This window comes from Manis pentadactyla, chromosome X (genome assembly GCF_030020395.1).
Source record: "Manis pentadactyla isolate mManPen7 chromosome X, mManPen7.hap1, whole genome shotgun sequence".
NCBI lineage: Eukaryota > Metazoa > Chordata > Mammalia > Pholidota > Manidae > Manis > Manis pentadactyla.
The window spans coordinates 11,729,369-11,753,087 of record NC_080038.1 but is presented as its reverse complement, the minus strand read 5'-3'; the positions used below and the strand labels follow the sequence as shown (position 1 = coordinate 11,753,087).

Sequence of the window (23,719 nt, the reverse complement as noted above, 5' to 3'; positions counted from 1 at the left end):
TTCTCTGGATCGCTGAGGATGGGATGGAGGGTTTGAGGCATCTCGTTGGATGTGATCGTTAGTATGATATTTGAAAAAAAAATCTCTTTAGCCTGGAGGATAAATGAATAAATAGCTGAATACTCCATGCCTTCCACTTGTGGGAGTTCGGGTGGTCCAGAGATTTAGTTTTAATTAGTAATTGAGATGGAGCCTCAACTTAGTGACATCTTAGCACTTTGAACTGCATTGATGAATGTGCAAGTGAAACACAATAGTCCTAAGTGTCAGGCTAGCAATATCCAAACAGCTTAGTAAACCTTGGTTGGATAGCTATGGATTTGGGAAGACTATGTGTTTACACGTAGAGTCAGCTGCATTCCTTGACCTTGATTTAGAATGTGGGAGATCCTTAAATGCGTGCCAGTGGCCCCGTGGATGTACTCCCCAGGGTGGTGAAAGGTCGTTAGGGTAAGTGTGAAAAACAACCACACCACCTGGCAGTTAAGGAGCTTTTCTCCTTTAACAGGTGTAATTGAATTGAGTGTGTTCAATATATGCTTGGAAATGTATACAAATGAAGGGAGCAGTCAAAAGCATAAACAGAAGCAGCAACAAATGAATGAACAAATACTTCAATTCACACCCACATTTAGAAGACAGGGTGTATGCACTCAATGCTACTGCTATAACCTAGACTCAAAGATGGTGCATTGGGCATGTGTCTTGGATATTGACTGCTAAGAATCTTTGTTCCAACACCAATTCTGTGACATCTTCTGGGGGGTCCTGCAATTCAACTCTGACGCTAACTGCCTGATGTGAGCATCAGACTCCATGGGCTGAAGGGTTTTGTCCTTTTTAAGATTGTTCTCCACTTTGGACACCAGCCACAAGTGTCCCCAGGCCACTTACACTTCTGCCTGGTTGACTACAAATTTGGGGCTTCCCGTACCCCCTCAGGTTTCATAATTCTCTAGAATGACTCACAGAACTCAGGGAAGCTCTATACTTACTATTACTATTTTATTATAAAGGGTGCAGACAAAGAGCCAGATGAAGAGCTACAGAGGGCAAGGCCTAGGAGGGTCCCAAGTGCAGAAGCTTTTGTCCCCATGGAGTCAGGGTTTGCCACCCTCCTGGTACATCTGTAGATTTACCAACCAGGGTGCTCCCTGAGTCTTGATGTCCAGAGTTTTTATTGCAGTTTCATTACATAGGCGTGATTGAGTAAACCATTGGTTATGTGACTGAACTCATTCTCTAGCCTCCTTACTGCCCCTTGAGGTTAGGTGGCTGAAACTTCCAGCCTGACTTGGTTTTTCCTATCCTGAAGCATCTAGGAGCCACCATGAGTTATGTCCGCAGCACAAAAAAGATAGCCTGGTTACTCAGGAAATCCCAGAGGTTTTTGAAGCTCTGTGTCAGGAAGTAGGAACAAAGACTATATATATATATAATTCTATCACAGCATCCATGGTTCCAGAGTTAGAATAGTGAGTTCAAAGAGTTTTGTAATTAGAGCACACTAAGTATGTTAGTTTTGCCTCTTCTGTAGGTCACTGGATTCTTGCTTTTCTTCAGTCAGTATAAATGAACTGCTATCTCTCAAGCATTAGCTCATTCTCATAGCTTATTTGAGTCCTTCCATTGAAATATGGTCTTGTATCATCATTAATCAGGTCATATGTATCCATGATGTTTCTTCCACATATCGAGTACCTTTGCTTTTGGAGGAACAAGGCGTTGTTAAATATTTTAAAGAGAGATTGAATCTGCCCATTGTTGATTCTGCAAGTAATCTGCTTTTCAAGTGGAAAAATATGACTGACAGGTACGTGAAGGGAATTACTAATGTAATCTTCAATAATTCTTGGGTTGGGGGTAGGCCTGAGATGTACCTTAGAGGGTACCTATGTCACGTTTGAGTTTTTGTATATGTATGTGTTGGTCTGGATGTATCTAAAGCTCTAGCTGGACTTATGTCTAAATCTAGCTTTTGACTTTGCTCTACTTAAACCAAAGTGAATTAAAGGAATTTGGATTCCAGAGTGATTTTTAAAAAATCTTTTGATTTATTTATTAGTTTATTTCTTCATTCACGAATATTTTCAATAGTTTTAAATGTCACAGGTTTGTTTTGTTCTGCTTGTTTTTAAGATTTGGCTAACATTTCCCAAAGAAAATATGTCAAATGAGAAGCTTTGGCTATATCATTATTGTTTCATCCTGTAGTCATTAACTCTCAATGTCATTATTAGAACCCCAGATTAATTTTAGCTTTAAGACAACCATATTAATTTCAGCCAGGATTGTCTCATTTAAAGTCATATGGAAATTAAATCCCTATAACCTACATTCTTTTCCTAAATGTAGCCAAGGCGTGACTCTATAAAGTCCTGGCTGCCCAGCTTCTTGTGCAGCTTAGGAAGAAGCAGTAGGAGTAGATCTTAAGTCCTCATCACAAGAAAAAAAATGGAACTATATGTGGTGGTAGATGTTAACCAGACTTATTGTGGTGATCAATTCATAATATATACATATGTAATCATTATGTTGTACGCTCAAAACTAATATGTTAAATGTCAATTATATCTCAATACACAAAAAAGGTAAGCTGTGGTGTCAGGCCCTGTGGATTTAGACCCAGCTCCCCCTCCCATTAGCTGTGTGTGTGGTTGGATTAGTTGACCTCTCTGGGCTTGTTCTCCTGTCCAGATATAACAGGGGGGTGCTAGTACCCACACTGTGGCAGTTATGACAGAAATCATGTAAGGCCTTCACATCTTATGAGGCACTGAGTATTGGTTACTGATGTTGATAAGAATAGTTAAAATGATTGGATGGTGACAAAACCACTGGCCTTGGTACATGACTAGCAAATTGAAGATCTCTTGCCCTTTCCACTTAAAGATTTTAAAAGTGTTTTAGAATTTCTGAGGCAAATAGAATCAGGAATAAAGTGCACTTTCTGAACTTAGGTGCTCTACTGAATGGTGATAAATTAAGCCTCTGCCCTCCAGAAGGCTTAAGGAATCAGTCACTTTGTAGGAAGTTTCTGAGTAGCTTGGGGCCAATCCTCTTTAAACCTAGAAATTTTAATATTTTTTATTGGAATGAGCTTTAAATTATACTCTATGCTGCTGTGTTTTTTAAAGCTCGTATTTGGTCTTTGTATTAGTTTCCTGTGGCTGCTGTAACAAATTATCACAAACTGGGTGGGTTAAAAGAGCAGAAACTTACTCTCTCAGAGTTGTGGAGGCCAGAAGTCCAAAGGCATCACCATGGCTGCTTCCTCTTGGAGGCTGTGCGGGCAGTGCCGCTGCATGTGTCTCCCCAGCCCTGAGGGCTGCCGGCCGGCCTCAGGCCTGTGACCGCATCAGTGCACTCTGCCTCTACTACTGCCTGCACTTGGCCTCTGTGTCTTCTCCCTTTCTCTTCTTTTGTAAGGATGCTTGTCTTTAGATTTAGGGCCCATCCTAATCCAGGCAGTTTGGAGGGTCCATCCTTTAGCGCCCGTCCCCACAGTACAACCTGTAGAGACATACACGGATGCAAACAGGCCAGAGGGCAGCATTGATTATGTAAGTCCGGTGCTGCTCAGAGGCCAGGGGTCCCTGGTTGAACTGCATGGGAGAGCTTGCCTGGGACCTGCAGCCAAAATGCGGACACCCCTGCCTCCCTGGGCACCTGCCTGTGGGGGGATGGGCCTGCAGAGCAGACTCAGTGGCTGCCACTCACCAGCAGCTCCCAGCAGTGTCAGCTGCCTGCCTCTCGTGCCCAGTCCGAATGGTGAGGATGAGGGAGATGCTTGAATAATGGGGGCAGTGCTCCGGGGGCCTGACCTGCAGGTCTGATGGGGAAAGAGCACAAGGAGTGGGCTCCAATGTCCTTCCTGGACGGCAGCCCTCCTCCCTGGTACGCTCCCCGTGGACTCCTCTGTCACACCCGGCTGCCGAGGGGGTCCTCCCTGCCAGGGAGACCAGCCACCGGTGAGCGGAAGGAGGGACTGGCGGTGTTGACTCCAGTCCTGCTTCCTCCCCAGAGTAGAGCTGATGGCCTTCCCTTGCTGGGGGAGTGGGGAGGCTGTGAGGTCTCAGCCACGCTGCCGTGGTCTGATGTGGCTGCCATCGCCACTTCCCTTGGGCCAAATGCTGAGACTTTTGACATTGTCTCAAGTTGGCTTGACACCAATTTACTTTGTTACTAGCATCCTTTGTGTAGAGATGGGGTGAAGCAGGACGGCCATGTGATCTCCAGAGCAGCATAAAATTAAGTTAAAGGTTTAGCAGCCTTTTTGCAGGTACTTTAGTAGCCTGCCTAGGAAGTCACCTTTACTGTTTGGTTTTGACTTCTTAGCTTCTTGTGTATTTTTCCCCTCACCACCTTGGCAACCACTTCTCTTGCTCTCTGGGTTAATGGTGGTATGAAAGAGGTATATTCCTGATCATAGTCGCATTTTTGTCCCAAGATTTGGGGAAGGATTTGCTTCAAAGCCCTAAAACATCTTTGGCCCCAAGACAATCATTTCCATACACTTAATGCCAGCCCAGGCATTTGTCAGGTTCGTGGAACGGAGTTCCTGACAAAAGCAACAGTAAAGATTGTGTCTCTAATGGTGAAATGTGATTGAGCACCTTATGTAGAATGGAACTTTCTCATAAAAATGATCTAAATGGCATGTAGTATTTTAAATAGTTCTCTCAGCACCATGCTTCAGGCATGCCATGAATAACCTGGCTTTTGTGGGCCAGCTGGGAATGTAACCATTTTTAATATAGACACTTAGAGTGCCTTTTCTTATGTAATGTCACCTTATGAATGAATTTAAGGACAGCTCATATGTATGAGATGGGGGCAGCTTTATTATTTTTAATGCTTTTAGCTTTTTCTCTGATACACTCTCCTATTTGTGTCTGTGCCTGCTTCCATATGCCAATGTTGGGATTTCTTAGGACTTTGAAATCTGTTGGCATACAGATTTTAGTTCTGTAGAGGTGCTTGTGGGGATAGGAGTCATGTACATCAAGTTTGGAGCTTGTCTGCTTCTAAGATTCACCTCGGGGTAAGAACAGCGGCTGTCATTATGTTTGTGATGTTACGTTGTGTGTATAAGCTTTAAGCGTGTCCTCCTTTCCAGGTGTGAAAGGTTACAGAAAACGTGTTGCATAGCCCTGGTTGGCAAATACACCAAGTTCAGGGACTGCTACACCTCCGTGTTCAAAGCCCTGGAACACTCGGCCTTGGCTGTCAGCCACAAGTTGAACCTGATGGTGAGCTCCCAGCCGACTCTTCCACACATTTCACTCGTTCACTCTGATATCTTGTGTTTCTGAGAGGCAGGTTGTGTCGAAGGATCCCTGAGACCACCTCCAGGATTAATGGTGCACCAGAAGGACACACAGTACTCAACATCTAGTCAGACTTAGGGCTCAGATTTATTACAGCAAAAGAACACAGAGCAGAATCAGCGAAGGGAAAAGGTGCATGCGATGAATCTGAGGGAGACCCTGGGCAAGCTTCTAAGAGTTCTCCCTGAGTGAGCTAGGGTGAATCTTCTCCCAGCAATGAGCTATGGTAACACAGGTGAAGTGCTGTCACCAGGGCAGCTCATTAGAGCTTCAGTGCTCGGGTGTTTATTGGGGGCTGGTCACATTGGCACCCTCCACCTACCAAGTACCCAAATTCCAGACTCCCAGAAGGAAAGCAGGCATTCAGCATAAAGCATGTTTGTACTAACACTGCAGGCACATGGAGCCACTCTTCTCATTCCTGGGAATGGTGGGAACCCTCCTCAAATCCATGTTCCCAGATGCCAGCCAAGGAACCCTGTAAGCAGGTCTTTTCAAGGAGAACAGTCAGACCTCCCATATTAACTTTTTTCTGCATACAGGTTTAAGGCACAATTTTTTAAATTAGGCTTTGCACATCCAGGGAAATAAATGCATTATGTTTATTTAAGGACATTGTATTTACCTAATAAGAAAATAATAGAACATTTTACCCCTTAACATTGGAATTGAACCCAGATTTAAAAAATGCTGTATTCTACTTTTAAACGTGGATGAGTGCTGTCTGGCAAATAGTGATCATTTGTTTTTGTTTTAATTTTTTATTAAATTAAATTTAATAAAATTTATTTTATTACTCTTATGAAGGTTTCACATGATACTATTATGAAGGTTTCACATGAAAAAACAATGTGGTTACTACATTTACCCATATTATCAAGTCCCCACCCATACCCTATGCAGTCACTGTCCATCAGTGTAGTAAGATGCCACAGATTCACGATGTGCCTTCTCTGTGCTACACTGTTTTCCCCGTGATCCCCCACACCATGTGTACTAAACATAATATTCATCAATCCCCTTCTCCCTCCCTCCCCACACCCCTCCCACACCCCTCTCCTTTCGTAACCACTAGTTCCTTCTTGGGTTCTCTGAGTCTGCTGCTATTTTGTTCCTTCAGTTTTGCTTTGTTGTTATACTCCACAAATGAGGGAAATCATTTGGCACTTGTCTTTCTCCTCTTGGCTTATTGCACTGAGCATAATGTCCTCCAGCTCCATCCATGTTGTTGCAAATGGTACGATTTGTTTCTTTCTTATGGCTGAATAGTATTCCATTGTGTATATGTACCACATCTTCTTTATCCATTCATCCACTGATGGACACTTAGGTTGCTTCCATTTCTTGATTATTGTAAATAGTGCTGTGATAAACATAGGGGTGCATATGTCTTTTTGAATCTGAGAAGTTGTATTCTTTGGGTAAATTCCAAGGAGTGGAATGGTCAAATGGTATTTCTAGTTTCAGTTTTTTGAGGAACCTCCATATTGCTTTCCACAATGGTTAAACTAGCTGACATTCCCACCAGCAGTGTAGGAGGATTCCCCTTTCTCTGCATCCTCGCAAACATTTGTAGTTTTTAGTCTTTTTGATGCTGGACATCCTTACTGGTGTGAGGTGATATCTCATTGTGGTTTTAATTTGCATTTCTCTGATGATTAGCGATGTGGAGCATCTTTTCACGTGTCCTTTGGCCATCTGAATTTCTTCTTTGGAGAACTGTCTCTTCATATCCTCTTCCCATTTGTTAATCGGGTTATTTGCTTTTTGGGTGTTGAGGCTTGTAAGTTCTTTATATATTTTGGATGTTAACCCCTTGTCAGATATGTCATTTACAAATATATTCTCCTATATTGTAGGATGCCTTTTTGCTCTGTTGATGGTGTCCTTTACCATACAGAAACTTTTTAGTTTGATGTAGTCCCATGAGTTCATTTTTGCTTTTGTTTCCTGTGCTCGAGGAGATGCGTTAAGGAAAAAGTTGCTTATACTTATATTCAGGAGATTTTTGCTTATGTTGTCTTCTAAGAGTTTTATGGTTTCATGACTTACATTCAGGTCTTTGATCCATTTTGAGTATACTTTTGTGTATGGGGTTAAACAATAATCCAGTTTCATTCTCTTGCATGTAGCTGTCCAGTTTTGCCAACACCGGCTGTTGAAGAGGTTGTCATTTCCCCATTGTATGTCTATGGCTCCTTTATCATATATTAATTGACCATATATGCTTGGGTTTATATCAGGGTTCTCTAGTCTGTTCCATTGGTCTATGGGTCTGTTCTTGTGCCAGTACCAAATTGTCTTGATTACTGTGGCTTTGTAGTAGAGCTTGAAGTTGTGGAGCATAATCTCCCAGCCTTATTCTTCTTTCCAAGATTGCTTTGGCTATTTGGGGTCTTTTGTGTTTCCATATGAATTTTAGAATGATTTTCTCTAGTTCGTTGAAGAATGCTGTTGGTATTTTAATAGGAATGGCATTGACTCTGTAGATTGCTTTAGGCAGGATGGCCATTTTGACAGTATTAATTCTTCCTATCCATGAGCATGAGATGTGTTTCCATTTATTGGTATCTTCCTTAATTTCTCTCATGAGTGTCTTGTAGTTTTCAGAGTATAGGTCTTTCACTTCCTTGGTTAGGTTTATTCCTAGGTATTTTATTCTTTTGGATGCAATTGTGAATGGAATTTTTTTCTTGATTTCTCTTTCTGCTAGTTCATCATTAGTGTATAAGGAAAGCAACAGATTTCTGTGTATTTTGTATCCTGCAACTTTGCTGAATTCAGATATTAGATCTAGTAGTTTTGGAGTGGATTCTTTAGGGTTTTTTATGTATAATATCATGTCATCTGCAAACAGTGACAGTTTAACTTCTTCCTTGCCAATCTGGATGCCTTTTATTTCTTTGTGTTGTCTGATTGCCGTGGCTAGGTCCTCCAGAACTATGTTGAATAGAGTGGTGAAAGTGGGCATCCTTGTCTTGTTCCCGATCTTAAAGGAAAAGCTTTCAGCTTCTCACTGTGAAGTATGATGTTGACTGTGGGTTTTTCATATATGGCCTTTATTATGTTGAGGTACTTGCCCTCTATACCCATTTTGTTGAGAGTTTTTATCATGAATGGGTGTTGAATTTTGTCAAATGCTTTTTCAGCATCTATGGAAATGATCATGTGGTTTTTGTCCTTCTTTTTGTTGGTGTGGTGGATGATGTTGATGAATTTTCAATGTTGTACCATCCTTGCATCCCTGGAATAAATCTTACTTGATTATGGTGTGTGATCTTTTTGATGTTATTTTTGAACTTGGTTTGCTAATATTTTGTTGAGTATTTTTGCATCTATGTTCATCAGAGATATTGGTCTATAATTTTCTTTTTTTGTGGCATCTTTGCCTGGTTTTGGTATTAGAGTGATGCTGGCCTCATAGAATGACTTTTGAAGTATTCCCTCGTCTTCTACTCTTTGGAAAACTTTGAGGAGGATGGGTATTAGTTCTTCACTAAATGTTTGATAAAATTCAATGGTGAAGCCATCTGGTCCAGGAGTTTTGTTCTTAGGTAGTTTTTTTGATTACCAGTTTGATTTTGTTGCTGGTAATTGGTCTGTTCAAATTTTCAGTTTATTCCTTGGTCAGTCGTGGAAGGTTGTATTTTTCTAGAAAATTGTCCATTTCTTCTAGGTTATCCAATTTGCTAGCATCAAGTTTTCATAGTATTCTCTAATTTTCTTTGTATTTCTGTGGTGTCTGTAGTGATTTTTCGTTTCTCATTTCTGTTTCTGCTTATGTGTGTAGACTCTTTGTTTCTTGATAAGTCTGACTAGGGGTTTATTTATTTTGTTTATTTTCTCAAAGAACCAGCTCTTGCTTTATTGATTCTTTCTAGTGTTTTATTCTTCTCAATTTTATTTATTTCTTCTCTAATCTGTATTATGTCCTACCTTCTCCCGACTTTTGGCCTCATTTGTTCTTTATCTAGTTTTGTTAATTGTGGGTTTAGATTGCATATATGGGATTGTTCTTCTTTCCTGAGGTAGGCCTGTATTGCAGTATACATTCCTCTTAGCAACGCCTTGTCTGCGACCCACAGATTTTACGGTGTTGAATTATTATTGTCATTTGTCTCCATATATTGCTTGATCTGTGTTTTTATGTGGTTGTTGATCCATTGGTTATTTAGGAGGATGTTGTGAAGCCTCCCTGTGTTTGTGGGCTTTTTCATTTTCTTTCATAATTTTCTAGTTTCATACCTTTGTTGTCTGAGAAACTGGTTGGTACAATTTCAATGTTTTTGAATTTACTGAGGCTCTTTTTGTGGCCTAGTATATGATCTATTCTTGAAAATGTTCCATGTGCACTTGAGAAGAATGTGTATTCTGCTGCTTTTGGGTGTAGAGTTCTGCAGATGTCTGTTAGGTCCATCTGTTCTAATGTGTTGTTCAGTGCCTCTGTCTCCTTACTTATTTTCTGTCTGGTTGATCTGTCCTTCAGAGTGAGTGGAGTGTTGAAGTCTCCTAGAATGAATGCATTGTGTTCTATTTCCCCTTTTAGTTCTGTTAGTATTTGTTTCACATATGTAGGTGCTCCTGTGTTGGGAGTCTAGATATTTATAATGGTTATATCTTCTTGTTGGATTGACCCCTTTATCATTATGTAATGTCCTTCTTTGTCTCTTGTGACTTTCTTTGTTTTGAAGTCTATTTTGTCTGATGCAAGTACTGCAACTCCTGCTTTTTTCTCTCTATTAGTTGCATGAAATATCTTTTTCCATCCCTTCACTTTTAGTCTGTGTATGTCTTTGGGTTTAAAGTGAGTCTCTTGTAGCCAGCATATAGATGGGTCTTGTTTTTTAATCCATTCAGTGACTCTATTCCTTTTGATTGGTACATTCAGTCCATTTACATTTAGGGTGATTATCGATAGGTATGTACTTATTGCCATGCAGACTTTAGATTCGTGGTTACCAAAGGTTCAAGGTTAACTTCCTTACTATTTAAGAGTCTAACTTATCTTCCTTAATATGCTATTACAAACACAATGTAAGGGTTCTTTCCTTTTTCTCCTTTTTCTTCCTCCTCTATTCTTTATATATATTAGGTATCATATTCTGTACTCTTTGTCTATCCCTTGATTGACTTTGGGGATAGTCAGTTTAATTTTGCATTTGCCTCGCAATCAGCTGCTCCACCCTCCCTACCATGATTTTACTACCTCTGGTGACAGCTATCCAACCCTAGGAACACTTCCATCTATAGCAGTCCCTCCAAAATAGACTGCAGAGATGGTTTGTGGGAGGTAAACTCTCTCAGCTTTTGCTTATCTGGAAATTGTTTAATCCCTCCTTCAAATTTAAATGATAATCTTGCTGGATAAAGTAATCTTGGTTCCAGGCCCTTCTGCTTCATGGCATTAAATACATCATGCCACTCCCTTCTGGCCTGTAAGGTTTCTGCTGAGAAGTCTGTTGTTAGTCTGATGGGCTTTCCTTTGTATGTGATCTTATTTCTGTCTCTGGCTGCTTTTAACAGCCTGTCCTTATCCTTGATGTTTGTCATTTTAATTACTATGTGTCTTGGTGTTGTCTTCCTTGGGTCCCTTGTGTAGGGGGATCTGTGGATCTCCATGGCCTGAGAGACTATCTCCTTCCCCAGATTGGGGACATTTTCAGCAGTTACCTCCTCAAAGACACTTTCTATCCCTTTCTCTCTCTCTTCTTCTTCTGGTACCCCTGTAATGCAAATATTGTTCCGTTTGGATTGGTCACACAGTCCTCTCAATATTCTTTCATTCTTAGAGATTGTTTTTTTCTCTCTGTACCTCAGCTTCTTTGTATTCCTCTTCTCTAGTTTCTATTTCATTTATCTTCTCCTCCACCATTTTCAACCTGCTTTTAATACACTCCATTGTGCTCTTCAACGATTGGATCTCTGACCTGAATTCATTCCTGAGTTCTTGGATGTCTTTCTGTACCTCCATTAGCATGTTAATGATTTTTATTTTGAACTCCCTTTCAGGAAGAGTCATGAGGTCCACATCATCTTTCTCAGGGGTTATATTAATTTTACTCTGGACAAGGTTCCTTTGGCGTTTCACCTTTGTGTATGCCACACTCTAGTGTCCAGAAGCTCTACTCTGGAGCTGCTCAGCCCTTGAAGTAATGTTGGGGATCACAGGGGAGTGTGATTAGTGCCTGGGGGGAGGAAAGTGCTGTTTTCTCCTTCCTGGCTGCTATGCCTGTCTCCACTGCCTGAACCAGTGAGCTGATCACACAGGTATAAGCTTTTGTCCCAGAGCAGCCGGATATGGATCCCTGATGTCCACATGTGGCTGGAATCTCAGTCTCTCCAAGAATTGTGCCTGTCTTAGCTTTCCAATCCATAATCACGTGAGTATCAGGAAAGCACCATGAAATGTAGGTTTGTGGTCCCAGAGCAGATCTTCGGAGTTAGGTATTCAGTAGTCCCAGGCCTTCCACTCCCTCCCTGCTCCATTTTTCTTTCTCCCCCCGGTGAGCTGGGGTGGGTCGAGGGCTTGGATCCCTCCGGGCCACAGCTCTGGTACGTTACCCTGTTCTGTGAGGTCTGCTCTTTTCTCCAGGTGTGTGCAGTCTGGCTCAGTCCTCTTTCCTGTTGCTCTCTCAGGATTAATTGTATTAATATATTTTCTTATTATATGCGGTTTTAGGAGGAACCCTCTGTCTCACCTGTCAGCCTGCCATCTTTAATTCTCTGTTGATACATTGATTATTTAGGAGCATGTTGTTAATCCTCCATGTGTTTGTGAGCCTTTTTGTTTTCTTTGTACAATTTATTTCTAGTTTTATACTTCTGTGATCTGAGAAGTTGGTTGGTAGAATTTCAATCTTTTTGAATTTACTGAGGCTCTTTTTGTGGCCTAGTATGTGGTCTTTTCTGGAAAATGTTCCATGTGCACTTGAGAAGAATGTGTATCCTGCTGCTTTTGTGTGTAGAGTTCTGTAGATGTCTGTTAGGCCCATCTTTTCTAGTGCATTGTTCAGTGCCTCTGTGTCCTTACTTATTTTCTGTCTGGTGGATCTGTCCTTTGGAGTGAGTGGTGTGTTGAAGTCTCCTAAAACGAATGCATTGCATTCTATTTCCTCCTATAATTCTGTTAGTATTTGTTTCACTTATGTGGGTGCATATATATTTATAATGGTTATATCCTCTTGTTGGACTGACCCTTTTATAATCATGTAATGTCCGTCATTATCTCTTGTACTTTCTTTGATTTGAATTCTATTTTGCCTGATACAAGTACTGCAACACCTGCTTTTTTCTCCCTATTGTTTCCATGTAATATCTTTTTCCATTCCTTGACTTTTAGTCTGTGTATGTCTTTGGGTTTGAGGTGAGTCTCTTGTAAGCAGCATATAGATGGGTCTTGCTTTTTTATCCATGCTATTACTCTGTGTCTTTTGATTGGTGCATTCAGGCCATTTACATTGAGGTGATTATTGAATGATATGTACTTACTGCCATTGCAGGGTTTAGATTTGTGGTTACCAAAGGTTCAAGGGTAGCTTCTTTACTATCTAATCATCTAACTTAATTTGCTAATTAAGCTATTAAAAACACAGTCTGATGATTCTTTATTTCTCTCTCTTCTTATTCCTCCTCCTCCATTCTTTATATGTTAGGTGTTTTAATCTGTACTCTTTTGTGTTTCCTTTGGCTGCTTTTGTGTACAGTTGATTTTATTTTTTGCCTTTAGTTAGTATTTGATTTGTCTACTTTCTTTGGTGTGATTTTGTTTTCTCTGTTGACATCTATTTAGCCTTAAGGGTTCTTCCATCTAGAGCAGTCCCTTTAAAATATCCTGTAGAGGTGTTTTCTAGGAGGCAAATTCCCTCAACTTTTGTTTTTCTAGGAATTGTTTAATCTCTCCTTCATATTTAAATGATAATTGTGCTGGATACAGTATTCTTGGTTCAAGGCCCTTCTGTTTCATTACATTAAATATATCATGCCATTCTCTTCTAGCCTGTGGGGTTTCTGTTGAGAACTCTGATGAAAGCCTGATGGGTTTTCCTTTGTAGGTGACCTTTTTTCTCTCTCTGGCTGCCTTTGATACTCTGTCTTTGTCTTTTATCTTTGCCATTTTAATTATCATATGTCTTGGTGTTGTCCTCCTTGGGTCCCTTGCGTTGGGAGATCTTTGGGCTTCCTTGGTCTGAACGGCTATTTTCTCCCCCAGCTTAGGGAAGTTTTCAGCAATTATTTCTTCAGAGACACTTTTTATCCCTTTTTCTCTCTCTTCTTCTTCTGGTACCCCTAGAATGCAAATATTTTTGCGTTCGGATTGGTCACACAGTTGTCTTTATATTCTTTCATTCCTGGAGATCCTTTTCTCTCTCTCTGCCTCTGCTTCTTTGTATTCCTGTTCTCTGATTTCTATTCCATTAATGGCCTCTTGCACCTCATCCAGTCTGCTCTTAAGTCCTTCCAGAGATTGTTTTATTTATGTATTCTCCCTCCCAACTTGATCTTTTAGCTCTTGCATATTTCTCTGCAGGTCCATCAGCATGGTTATGACCTTTATTTTGAATTCTTTTTCAAGAAGATTTGTTAAATATATCTCCCCAGGCCCCCTATCTGAGGTTGTGTGGGTGATTCTGGACTGGACCAAATTCTTCTGCCTTTTCATGGTGATAGAGGTAGTCATAGGCGGGTAGCGCATGTGTCAGCTCGGAGAACAAAGTCCCTTCCTGCTTGCTGGTCATCCTGCCCCTCTCCGCCACTTGTGTAGGTTCCCCGCACACCAGGAGCAGCCCCCGGGGCAGCCCAGAGCCCTGCGGGGGGAGGCAGGTGTGCCCGGTGTGCTCTCCTACGAGAATGGCACCCCTTCCCACCCTGTCCCGGCTTTCTCTGCCTGCGCTGGCTGTCCTGGGCCTGACTCTGGAGGCTGTGTGCTGGGAGGAGGCTGTGGGCGGCTGCTGTGGGCACGGTCACTCCCAGGCTGCTCGGCCAGGGCCACTCTGGAAGGGGAATGAACATCAGGCTGTTTATTGCCATGAGGGGCTTCAGAGCTGCATTTCCATCCGGGGATTAGGGCGCCTGGAGTTCCCCAGGATTTCCATCTGCTGGGCTGAGTGTGCCGGGATGATTTTGTCCAGCTGTGAGGCCCCTGTCCCTTTAAGACTTTTAAAAAGCACTCACTTTTCTTTTGTCCCAGGAGAGCTGGCTGCAGGGAACTGCTTGCAGATTTTACTTTTCTGTTTCCCTGATATCCAGTGCATCATGCACTGTGTGTCTGTGCTCCCGGTGTGGATTACTGGGGCTAGGCATTTAACAGTCCTGCACTTCCACTCCCTCCCTGCTCCGACTCCTCTCCTCCCACCTCGGAGCTGGGGTAGGGGGTCACTCAGGTCCCACTGGGCTGCAGCTTGTATCTTACCTCCTTCGTGAGATGCCGAGTTCTTGCAGATGTAGATGTAGCCTGGCTGTTGTATTGTATCCTGTGGTCTCTCTGTTATGCGTAGTTTTATTGTATTTTCAAAAATATATATGGTTTTAGGAGGAGATTTCCGCTGCTCTACTCACGCTGCCATCTTCCCAGAATCCCCCGAACCTTAACCTATTTTTATTCAGCTAATTCTCTCAGTGGCTTTTTTAATTGAATCAATTTTCTCAGTCACAATGTGCACAGACTACAAAGACTTATCAGGAAATATATGTTGAGGTCACTTGTGATAGATTGTTGCAACTTCTTTATGAGATTGGGAGGAATTTAAGAAGAAAGCTCAGGATGTGCTATCATGTAATCAATTCTGAGAATAAATCTCAAGCATAGTCCCTAGTGATTGTTCCCAGCTTTGGATTTGGAATCAGTAAGCATGAATGACTGAAAAGAAGAGTTTTAGAGATAAAAATAATGTCAAATTCACCTGTTCTTGTGTTGATTGCAGTGGAGTTCTTGTGCCAGGAGGCTTCAGAATCAGAGGAATGCAGGGAAAAGTCCAGGCAATTTCTTGGGCAAGGACAAAGAAGATTCCTTTTCTGGGTAAAGCTTGTGTTCCTGGATCCTACCTATGAGTTTATTCAATTTTTGGTACCTTGTTGGGGTAACACTTAATAGGGCTTGTTAACATGAAAGCTATGAACTCACATTTGAACATTCAGGCACCAAGGAGTCTGCTACAGGGTCAGCAGGCTATGTCCTGCAGGCCATACGTGATTCACACTCAGTTTTTGTAAATAAAGTTTTATAGGAACAAGCTACATCAATTTGTTTACAGATTGTCTGTGTTTGCCTTTGTGGTACAATGGCTGAGTCTGAAGTCCTACAGCCAGAAAAGCCTAACATTTTTGCTATGTGCCCCTTTATAGAAAAAGGTTGTTGGTCTAGGAGAATGTAACTCCATTCTGGTTAGGTAGCAAGGGGCTGGGAGAAACTGCTGCCTACAGCTGCCCTTACTTTCTCCAATTTCCACCTGAATCTGTCTTTTCACCACATCACGCAGAGAATTATTTAAAGGAATTCCGCAACATTCTTTCTACTCAGAAAAACAAAAGTTGAAATTTATATGCTCCTTCTAGAAAAGATAATATAGAGAGACCATCCAATGCCACAGAAAGAGCTGAGTTAAAATTGTTACAGCTGGGTGTTTTGTTCAAATTGTAAAGCATGGCTTCTGGGCCAATGAAACAAGATGAAATGGACCCTTGATGGGATAAAGGCAGCCTAGCAGCTGGGGACTCAGGCGGGAGGCTCATGGGGAGAGGCTGTTTTTGACACTGTGCTTGGATGTGCTGCTGGGTTGATGAACCAAGCCCACAGGCTTCAGTGCCTTTCCTATCGGCAGACTGTTCATTTCCCCCGCTGCCTCCTGTTCTTTCATTAGCTTCCTAGGTCCTACCCATGTGGGAGCCATTTTGAAAAGACAGGCCAGGGTTAGTTACCTTGAAAGCTTGCTTTGTTTTACCAGTCTAAGCTCATCTTGGCCTCTGTTTTCTTTTGAAGTAATCTTGTTTGGTTTCTATCTAAATGTGGCAAGTGTTCAGATAGTTTTTACTGTATAGAACATTGAAACTCTTTAGTTTTCTCTTTAACATAGTGTCTTGCCAATGGGTTTCATCCCCGGGCAAGTTCGCTATGGATTCAGTGTGACGAAAGGAATCGACAGCAAAACGTTCTTGGGGTGAAAGGGTTTATTACCCGGCTTGTTCTCCAGCGGTAGGTTGAGCACTAGCATCTCTGCCTCCGCGCAGAGCACTGGGCCGAGCTCTCCATATAGCGCAATAATAGCTCATTGCCTCCAGGTGTGGAAGTGGCAGCGCAGCAACAGGCCAGTTACATCATCAGGTGGTTTAAGTTCAGTGGGGATCCTGGCCATAGGAACCCCACCTTCCCCACACATAGCATCTCCTTATGTCCTAGCCATGCAGAACTTTCTCAAATCCCCCTCAAAGTGCTCAGCTTGTTGCTTGCCTATCAACTTTTGTTCTGGTGTGTCTGGTTGTGGATAAAATGAGAGTTCCTGTGGCCAGGATTTTCACCTGGCCCTGGTTGACTGGCTCACTGCACACCTGTGGGCAATACATGGCTGTTGACTCTGTATAAAGAGCTCTACCCAGTGCTCTGGCTGCAACACAGTGGCAGGGCTGCAAGGCTGCAGGAGAGCAGAGGCTGAAGTGGTGACAGCGACAAGGACAGAGGCCCAGAGGATGGCTGTGTGGGATGACTGTGCAGAGAGGCCTGGAGGACGGCTGTGCGGGCAGAGAGGCCCAGAGGCAGAGACCGGCTTGCTACATACAGACTCGCTCTGAGTGATCAGGATTTTAGTAACTGACGTGCCATCTGGAATAAAGTTGGCTATAACCCTTTCACCCCAAGAATGTTTTGCTGTCATTTTCTTTGGTCACATTGAATCCATAGCAAACTTTCCCAGGGCTGAGACCGATTGGCAAGACACTGGTGTATTGATTGCTCTCTCCTTTGAGTCTCTTGTATACCTTGGATATGTCTATAAAAGCATCTGGAATGCTCGTTGGCATTTATTAGAATTGGTGGGCCACAGTGAATGTGGAGATGGGTGAAGCGGGCCTCTCTGTGGCAACAGGCCTGCGGTTTCACCAGAGTTTGTTGTGTTTATTGAGCTCTCTGTTCAGTTCCATTTTGCACCTCCCTTCCCTGTGGTCTTCCATGCCCAGGCCTCAAGGGAGATGCCAGCTTCCCAGCCGCTGCTGCTTTCCCACATGTGTTACAGGGCTGTTTTGAGCCTAGATGCCTGCCGCAGACTGCCTGCTCCACGGCCCACCTGGGGATGCTTCTTAGGTCCCAGCTGGCTGGCCAGCCTCAGGCTGCCTGCAGTTGGAGCCTGTATCCAGGGCTTCCCCTCGGAGAAGGGGAAGGGTGAAGTCCCAGAGCAGGGAGACGCCCCCTTGAGGTGGGTGTTGGTAGATACTCTCGGAAGGAATGGGGCTCTGGCATAGCCCTGCAGCCCACACATGTGCCTCGCTTTGGAGATGGGTTTGGAAGGAGGCACATTTGCTGTTTGGACCTTGCCCTGTCCTCTTCTGCCCTTTACTGACCTCGCATTCCTTTTTCTTGTCTTGGTCAGGGTGGGTCAGGGTGAATTGATTGTCCAAACCCCTTCCTGCCTCTGCAGGACCCTTCTGAGTGTGGGGGCACAGCAGCCAACCCACAGTCAGGCTTGCCTTCTCGGAGCTAGCATTGCAGATGGAGAGAGAGACAGCAAACAAAGGGACAGAAAATATGAAGCAATACAAAATGTGATAATTTGCTTTATATATGTGCTTTTTCAAATAGGAGTTTGCCTCGGGTTGCAGCTTGCAATGATTGAGTTTGCAAGAAACTGCCTTAACTTGAAAGGTAAGTCCAAGATTTGGTAATAACCTTTTATTTAACAAAATTCTCATTGCTTAAAATATTTTTTAGCAGTACTGGTGAATTGTTGAACTCGTTTCTTAATCTTCAGATGCTGATTCCACGGAATTCGAGCCGAATGCCGGTGTTCCTGTGGTAAATTGGCCTGTTTATCTTTCTGGGTTGGGTCATTGTCATTTTGTTTGCTGCTTTGGCCTAAACTTATAAGGGTTTCATTACCCCAGAAGAAACCCCACACCCCTTAGCTGACACCCCTAAGCCTCCTTTTCCCCCTGCCCTAGGCAACCGTTAGTCTGATTTCAGTCTCAATGGATTCCGCCTATTCTGGACATTTCATATAAATGGACTCAGACAATGTGTGGCCTTTTATGACTGGCTTCTTTCACTTAGCATGATGTCACAGTCTGTCCATGCTGTAGCATCTATGAGGACTTTGTTTCTTTTTATTGCTGAGTAATATTCTGATATATGGACATATTACCTTTTATTAATCCGTTTATCCACTGATGGACATTTGGGTGGTTTCTACTTTTTGGCTTTAATGAATAACGCTGCTGGGACCATTCATGTGCAAGTTGTTGTGTGGACATGTTTTCATTTCACTTGGAAGTGGAATTGTAGGTCATATGCTCACTGTATGTTTAACCTTTTGAGGAACTGTCAGACTGTTTTCAAAGTGGCCAAAACATTTTTCATTCCCACCGACAATATATGAGGGTTCCAGTTTCTCCACATCCTCAGCACTCATTATTGTTATTGGTAACAGCCATCTATGTGGTTCAGAAGTTGTCTCTTATTGTGGCTTTGGTTTGCATTTCCCTGATGGCCAAGGATGTTGAGCATCTTTTCAGGTGCTTATAGGCCACTTATATATCATTTTTGCAGAAATGTTTATTCAGATCCTTTCCCCATTTTTAAACTGGGTTATTTGTCTTTTTATTATTAAGTTGTAAGAGTTCTTAACATATTCTAGATACAAGTTCCTTATTAGATGTGTGATTTGCACTCCTGACATTTTGGACCAGATGATTCTCTGCGGTGGGGGGCCGGCCTGTGTCCTGTAGTGCGTTCAGCCGCATCTTTTTACTCTGCCCACTAGATGTCAGTGGCACCCTCCTCCTAACCCCTATTATGACATGAAAAATACCTGCGGGCATTGCCAAACATCCCCTGGGGCACAGGCTCTGGCACAGCCCACCTGGAGAATCCCATATTTAGAGAAAGTCACTTCTGTTCCTCTCCCCTCCAGCCTATTCCCTTCTTTCCTTTACGGCAGCCATTAATTCTTCTTTTTTTTTTAATGGGGTATCTTTCCATGTGAAAAATATAAGTAAACCTGCATGTCTGCTTGGAAGCCCTTCCCCTTCTTATGTAAATGGTAGCATACTCTGCACATTTTTTTCTGCCTTGCTTTTTTTCACTTAACACTCTATGCTGGCGATCATTCCATGGAAGGATATAGAGACAGTCTTCACTCTTTTTTATAGCTAGCGATTCAGACCATAATGAACCGTCACTTCCCAGCCAGATGGTACTTTCAAGTCTTATGCTCAAAAGACCTAACACTAGTGAAGAGTTCCTGACGAATGGCGGAAACGGCTGTGCAGGCAAATCATGGGTTTTCTTTTCTAAGATAATACTGTACGGGCCAGAGGCACGCTGCCCCCAAATGTGCTGCTTTGGCTCATGGACTGTTTTGAGCTGAAGGCAGCTGAGACCCTGTGGGCTCAAGAGCAGCTTTTGCCCCTCCCTTGCCTACATAGGAAAATCGAAGTTGGGGTCAGTTGGGAAGGAAGAAATTTCCTCTCCCCCTCAAGGTTCTTCTAGCTGGTTTAAGAATCAAATGGTCATGAGATAGATTAACAGAGGAAAAAACCAAAGTGTAACTGCGCACAGGGAATCCACAGACATGCGCCCCACAGACAGGGAGAAGGAGGAGTATGTGCCATCCTAAACCCTGGGGAAGGGGGTAGGGGCCTGAGACTTCAAAGCAAAAGGGAAGCAATTCAAAGGAATATGAAAAGAGTTCAGTGTTTGATGATCAAATATTTCCTGGGCCACACAGGAAAATGAGGGAGCAGAGAGGAACTTTAACAGACTTAGCCACAGCCCTCCCAGCCTACCACACCTAGTTTACATTACAGTACAACTATGTATTATATGATAGCTCTCCCCTCCGGGTCTATGGGCCTCTGTCTAAATTCTTTTTACATAAGTTTCTTTCAGAGGCTTTTGGGCCTTGATTGTTCTCAACTCTGAAATAATCTGCATGTCATAATGGTACAACTTGGTACAGGTCTTTCCCAAAATGAGGGTTATTACCAGAGATAAACTTTATCTATGTGACTGATCTGTATGGCAGGGCAAACATCTAATTATTAAACATCTGCTCTTCTTATTGTCCTGTGAATTGCCCTCCGCCCCTTTGAAGCCCCAGGGTCCCTATTTCATTTCTTAGCTCAGGATGGCGTCTAAGCCTCATTTTACCTTTCTGTCTGGGAATCTCTCATGTGTGTGGGCTCTGTACGTATGAAATTAAATTCTATTTTCTCCTGTTAATCCATCTCACATTAATTCGCTTCTTAGACTAGTGAGAAGAACCTTGAAGGGTAGAGGAAAATTCTTTCTCCGCAACAGTACTCCAGGAGTGGAAGTGATTTTGATCTGTAGGTGCTACTGTTAGATAGCTTTGGCCAGGTTAATTCTTTGATGACTGCCCTTTGCTGGGGCATGTGCACCTACTCACACACATATACGGGCATGTTTCCTTTTTAACAAATAGGTGTGCTAGCGTGCTGGAGACACTGCTCCCCTTGCTTTTTGTACAGCTCACTCCACAGCAGTGCACAGGAATTTTCCACATGCTTGCTCTGCTCTATGCATCATGCTTTATTTAACCAGGCTCATATTGATGAATATTGAGGTTCGGTCCATTATTTTGCTATTTTAAATCATGCTGCAAATTAGTATCCATGCACATATGTCCTATACCGTCTTCTATGGGACACATTCCTAGAAGGGGAATTACTAAATCTGAGGATATGTGCATTTTACATTTTGATAGCTTCTATACTGGTGAGATGAGAACAATAAAACCTAATTGCTGTTGAACATCTTTATGGCCTGCAATCAGATTGTTGGAGAAAAATAGCCTGAAGAGCCAGCATTTGTGATGATGGTGAAAAGTCTTATTAAAGAAAAAGACCAAGGTAAATAGAACTACCAGGCAGAAAACACCAGGAAGTCTGGGGAATCATGAAAACTTGAGCAAACAACTAAAACTTGTAAGCACATTTACACTGGGTAAGGGTCATTCCGGCCCTTGTAACTAAAAAAGTAAAAACGTTAGAAACCAGCAGCCTCTTCTGCTGCTAAAGTCTGTTTCATGGGGGTGTGGGAGGAAAAATAATTTTCTCTCCATGCTTCTATGTTTTTGGCTGACACCCCCTGTAATAAAACACAGATTAAGAGGAGAAAAATAGAAGTTTCCTAACATATGTACCTCCTGTATTCATGGGACAGACCCAGGCAAACTGAGAAACTCCCTGAAGTGGCCCAAGCCACCAGCTTAAGTACAGTCTTCAGCCAAAGATCAAAAAAAACTAAACAAAGCACCATGGGGGGGGGAGCAGTTATCAGAAAAAGCATAGTAAACAAGGTTATGGTTGTTATGCAGATTTAAGTCTGTCTTCTGCATTGATAAGAGTGTCTAGACTTGGTTGTCCTCTTCCTGGTACTGAGAGGGAGATGTCCTTACAAATGGAGATTTTCATTATACATGTAAATGTCTCTTACAAAAGGGTAACTTTTACTGAGTTTTAAGAGCTTTTCGCATGCCTGCTGTTGCTTAGAAAAAAAAAATCAGCCTAGAATAATCTTTATGTCAGAGGCGTATTTTGGGATGGCAAATTCTGCTCCCCTTCGTGGGCCATCATGACCCTCCTTTGGCATGCATGATGGTCTTATGTTTACTTATGAAATCAGTAGAGACACTGGCATCCAGGACAGATTTCTAAAAGGTGGTGTTTCCTATACACATAAAAGGAGAGAGATTTTTCCCTAAGACTGAAGGTAGTAGACTCTGAGTCTTAGAGTGTCAGGAGTAAAATTTGTTTTATTGTCATTTTTCTGCTTAAGCCACAAGGTGAAATAGAAAGCTCTGGGATTTTTCAGAATATTTAGGATTCTACAGCAAGTCTGATTTTTTGGGCCTACTTCAAAGTAGCTTTATCTGACTTGTAGATGATGCTTACCAAAACACAGCTGTGGCTGACTTGCATTCTGACTCTAGATCAATCACATGGCTGCTGCTGACAACCTTGACCTTGAATTTGACTTCAGATCTCTCCAGTTCATGTGAGGGGTGGTTTGTGGCATCATGGATGTTATATTTAGAATATCTTTTACTTTTGAGACATACATAGGAAGAATGATCTTAATCCGATGTTTAAGTACAAGGATATGCTTAGTTTTTAGCATTCCTTTTCTATTTATTGAAAATAGTTCTGAATAAGGTATAACATCCTGGAAACAGAATTCATATTCTACCTTTAACCACATCAACATACACATGCACACTTGGATGATGGTATTGTTGGGAAATGCATTCTGTAGAGGTCTCCCCACACACTGGGTGAGAACTCAACCTAGGAGAGGGCTCTTGACTCTGATGGAGAAAGAATTCATGAGGGGGTTGAGCAGTGTGGGAAAAATGGAAGTTCCTATGGCCAGGATTCTCACCTGACCCTAAACTACTTGATGATGGAATTGGCTTCCTGCTAGGCTAACACTTCCACACCCATAGGCAATAAGCTATTACTGACTGAGTCACTATATAAAGAGCTCTACCCAGTGCTCTGGGGGGAGGTGGAGATGGAGGTGGATTATGGACCTGAGGGCTGCTGGGTGCAGACATGATTCTAGTGCTTGACCAATTGCCGGGAGAGTAAAGCAGGGTATAAAAGCCCTTTTACCCCAAGAACATTTCTGTTGTCATTTCTCGGTTTCACTGAATCCATAGTGAACCTGCCCAGGGCTGAAACCCTCAGGCAAGACAAGCAGGTACAAGCAAACAGTAGTTTAACAACACAAAGGTGCACACTCCAGAAGTCAGCAGTACAGTTGGGGGTGGGTGGCCTTACAGCTGGAGTTTTAACAAGGGGTGCAGTATTCATCAGGATGGGTGGGTTTTTCTTGGAATAGGGAGGGGATATCTGGGAAATAGGGTGACTCCCTTTTGTCCTTAGATGGTCTGCCTCAGAACTGTTCTGGCACCAAGGGGTGATTTTTAGTATACTAATGAGTATATAATGAACTCTGAGGTAACTGTAGGTTATTTTTGTTCCCCATCCTGAATCTAGCTGATTTGAACCAGTTAGAAACTGCATTCTGTTTTGCCATCAGTTATTTTCTTAAAATTGAGCTGGTTTGTTTTCCCTTAACCTGTTCTGCCAGCTGGCCACAGGAACTGGCATCAAGCTTTTCTTCACTCACCCAGGGCCTCGCTCTTTTCCCGAACTGCACCTGC

At 42.6% G+C, this 23,719-nt stretch overlaps 1 protein-coding gene across 1 annotated transcript in view; it reads left to right on the top strand.

Moving 5' to 3' along the window:
- CTPS2 (CTP synthase 2) overlaps window positions 1-23,719 on the top strand; it is a 119,450-nt gene that overhangs the window by 22,845 nt on the left and 72,886 nt on the right. Inside the window, exons 7-13 of the mRNA XM_057495287.1 lie at window positions 1,662-1,813; window positions 5,120-5,305; window positions 5,545-5,556; window positions 14,414-14,434; window positions 15,251-15,345; window positions 18,115-18,177; window positions 18,284-18,327. Coding sequence (XP_057351270.1) covers window positions 1,662-1,813; window positions 5,120-5,305; window positions 5,545-5,556; window positions 14,414-14,434; window positions 15,251-15,345; window positions 18,115-18,177; window positions 18,284-18,327 — 573 coding nt within the window. The remainder of the gene's footprint in view (window positions 1-1,661; window positions 1,814-5,119; window positions 5,306-5,544; window positions 5,557-14,413; window positions 14,435-15,250; window positions 15,346-18,114; window positions 18,178-18,283; window positions 18,328-23,719) is intronic.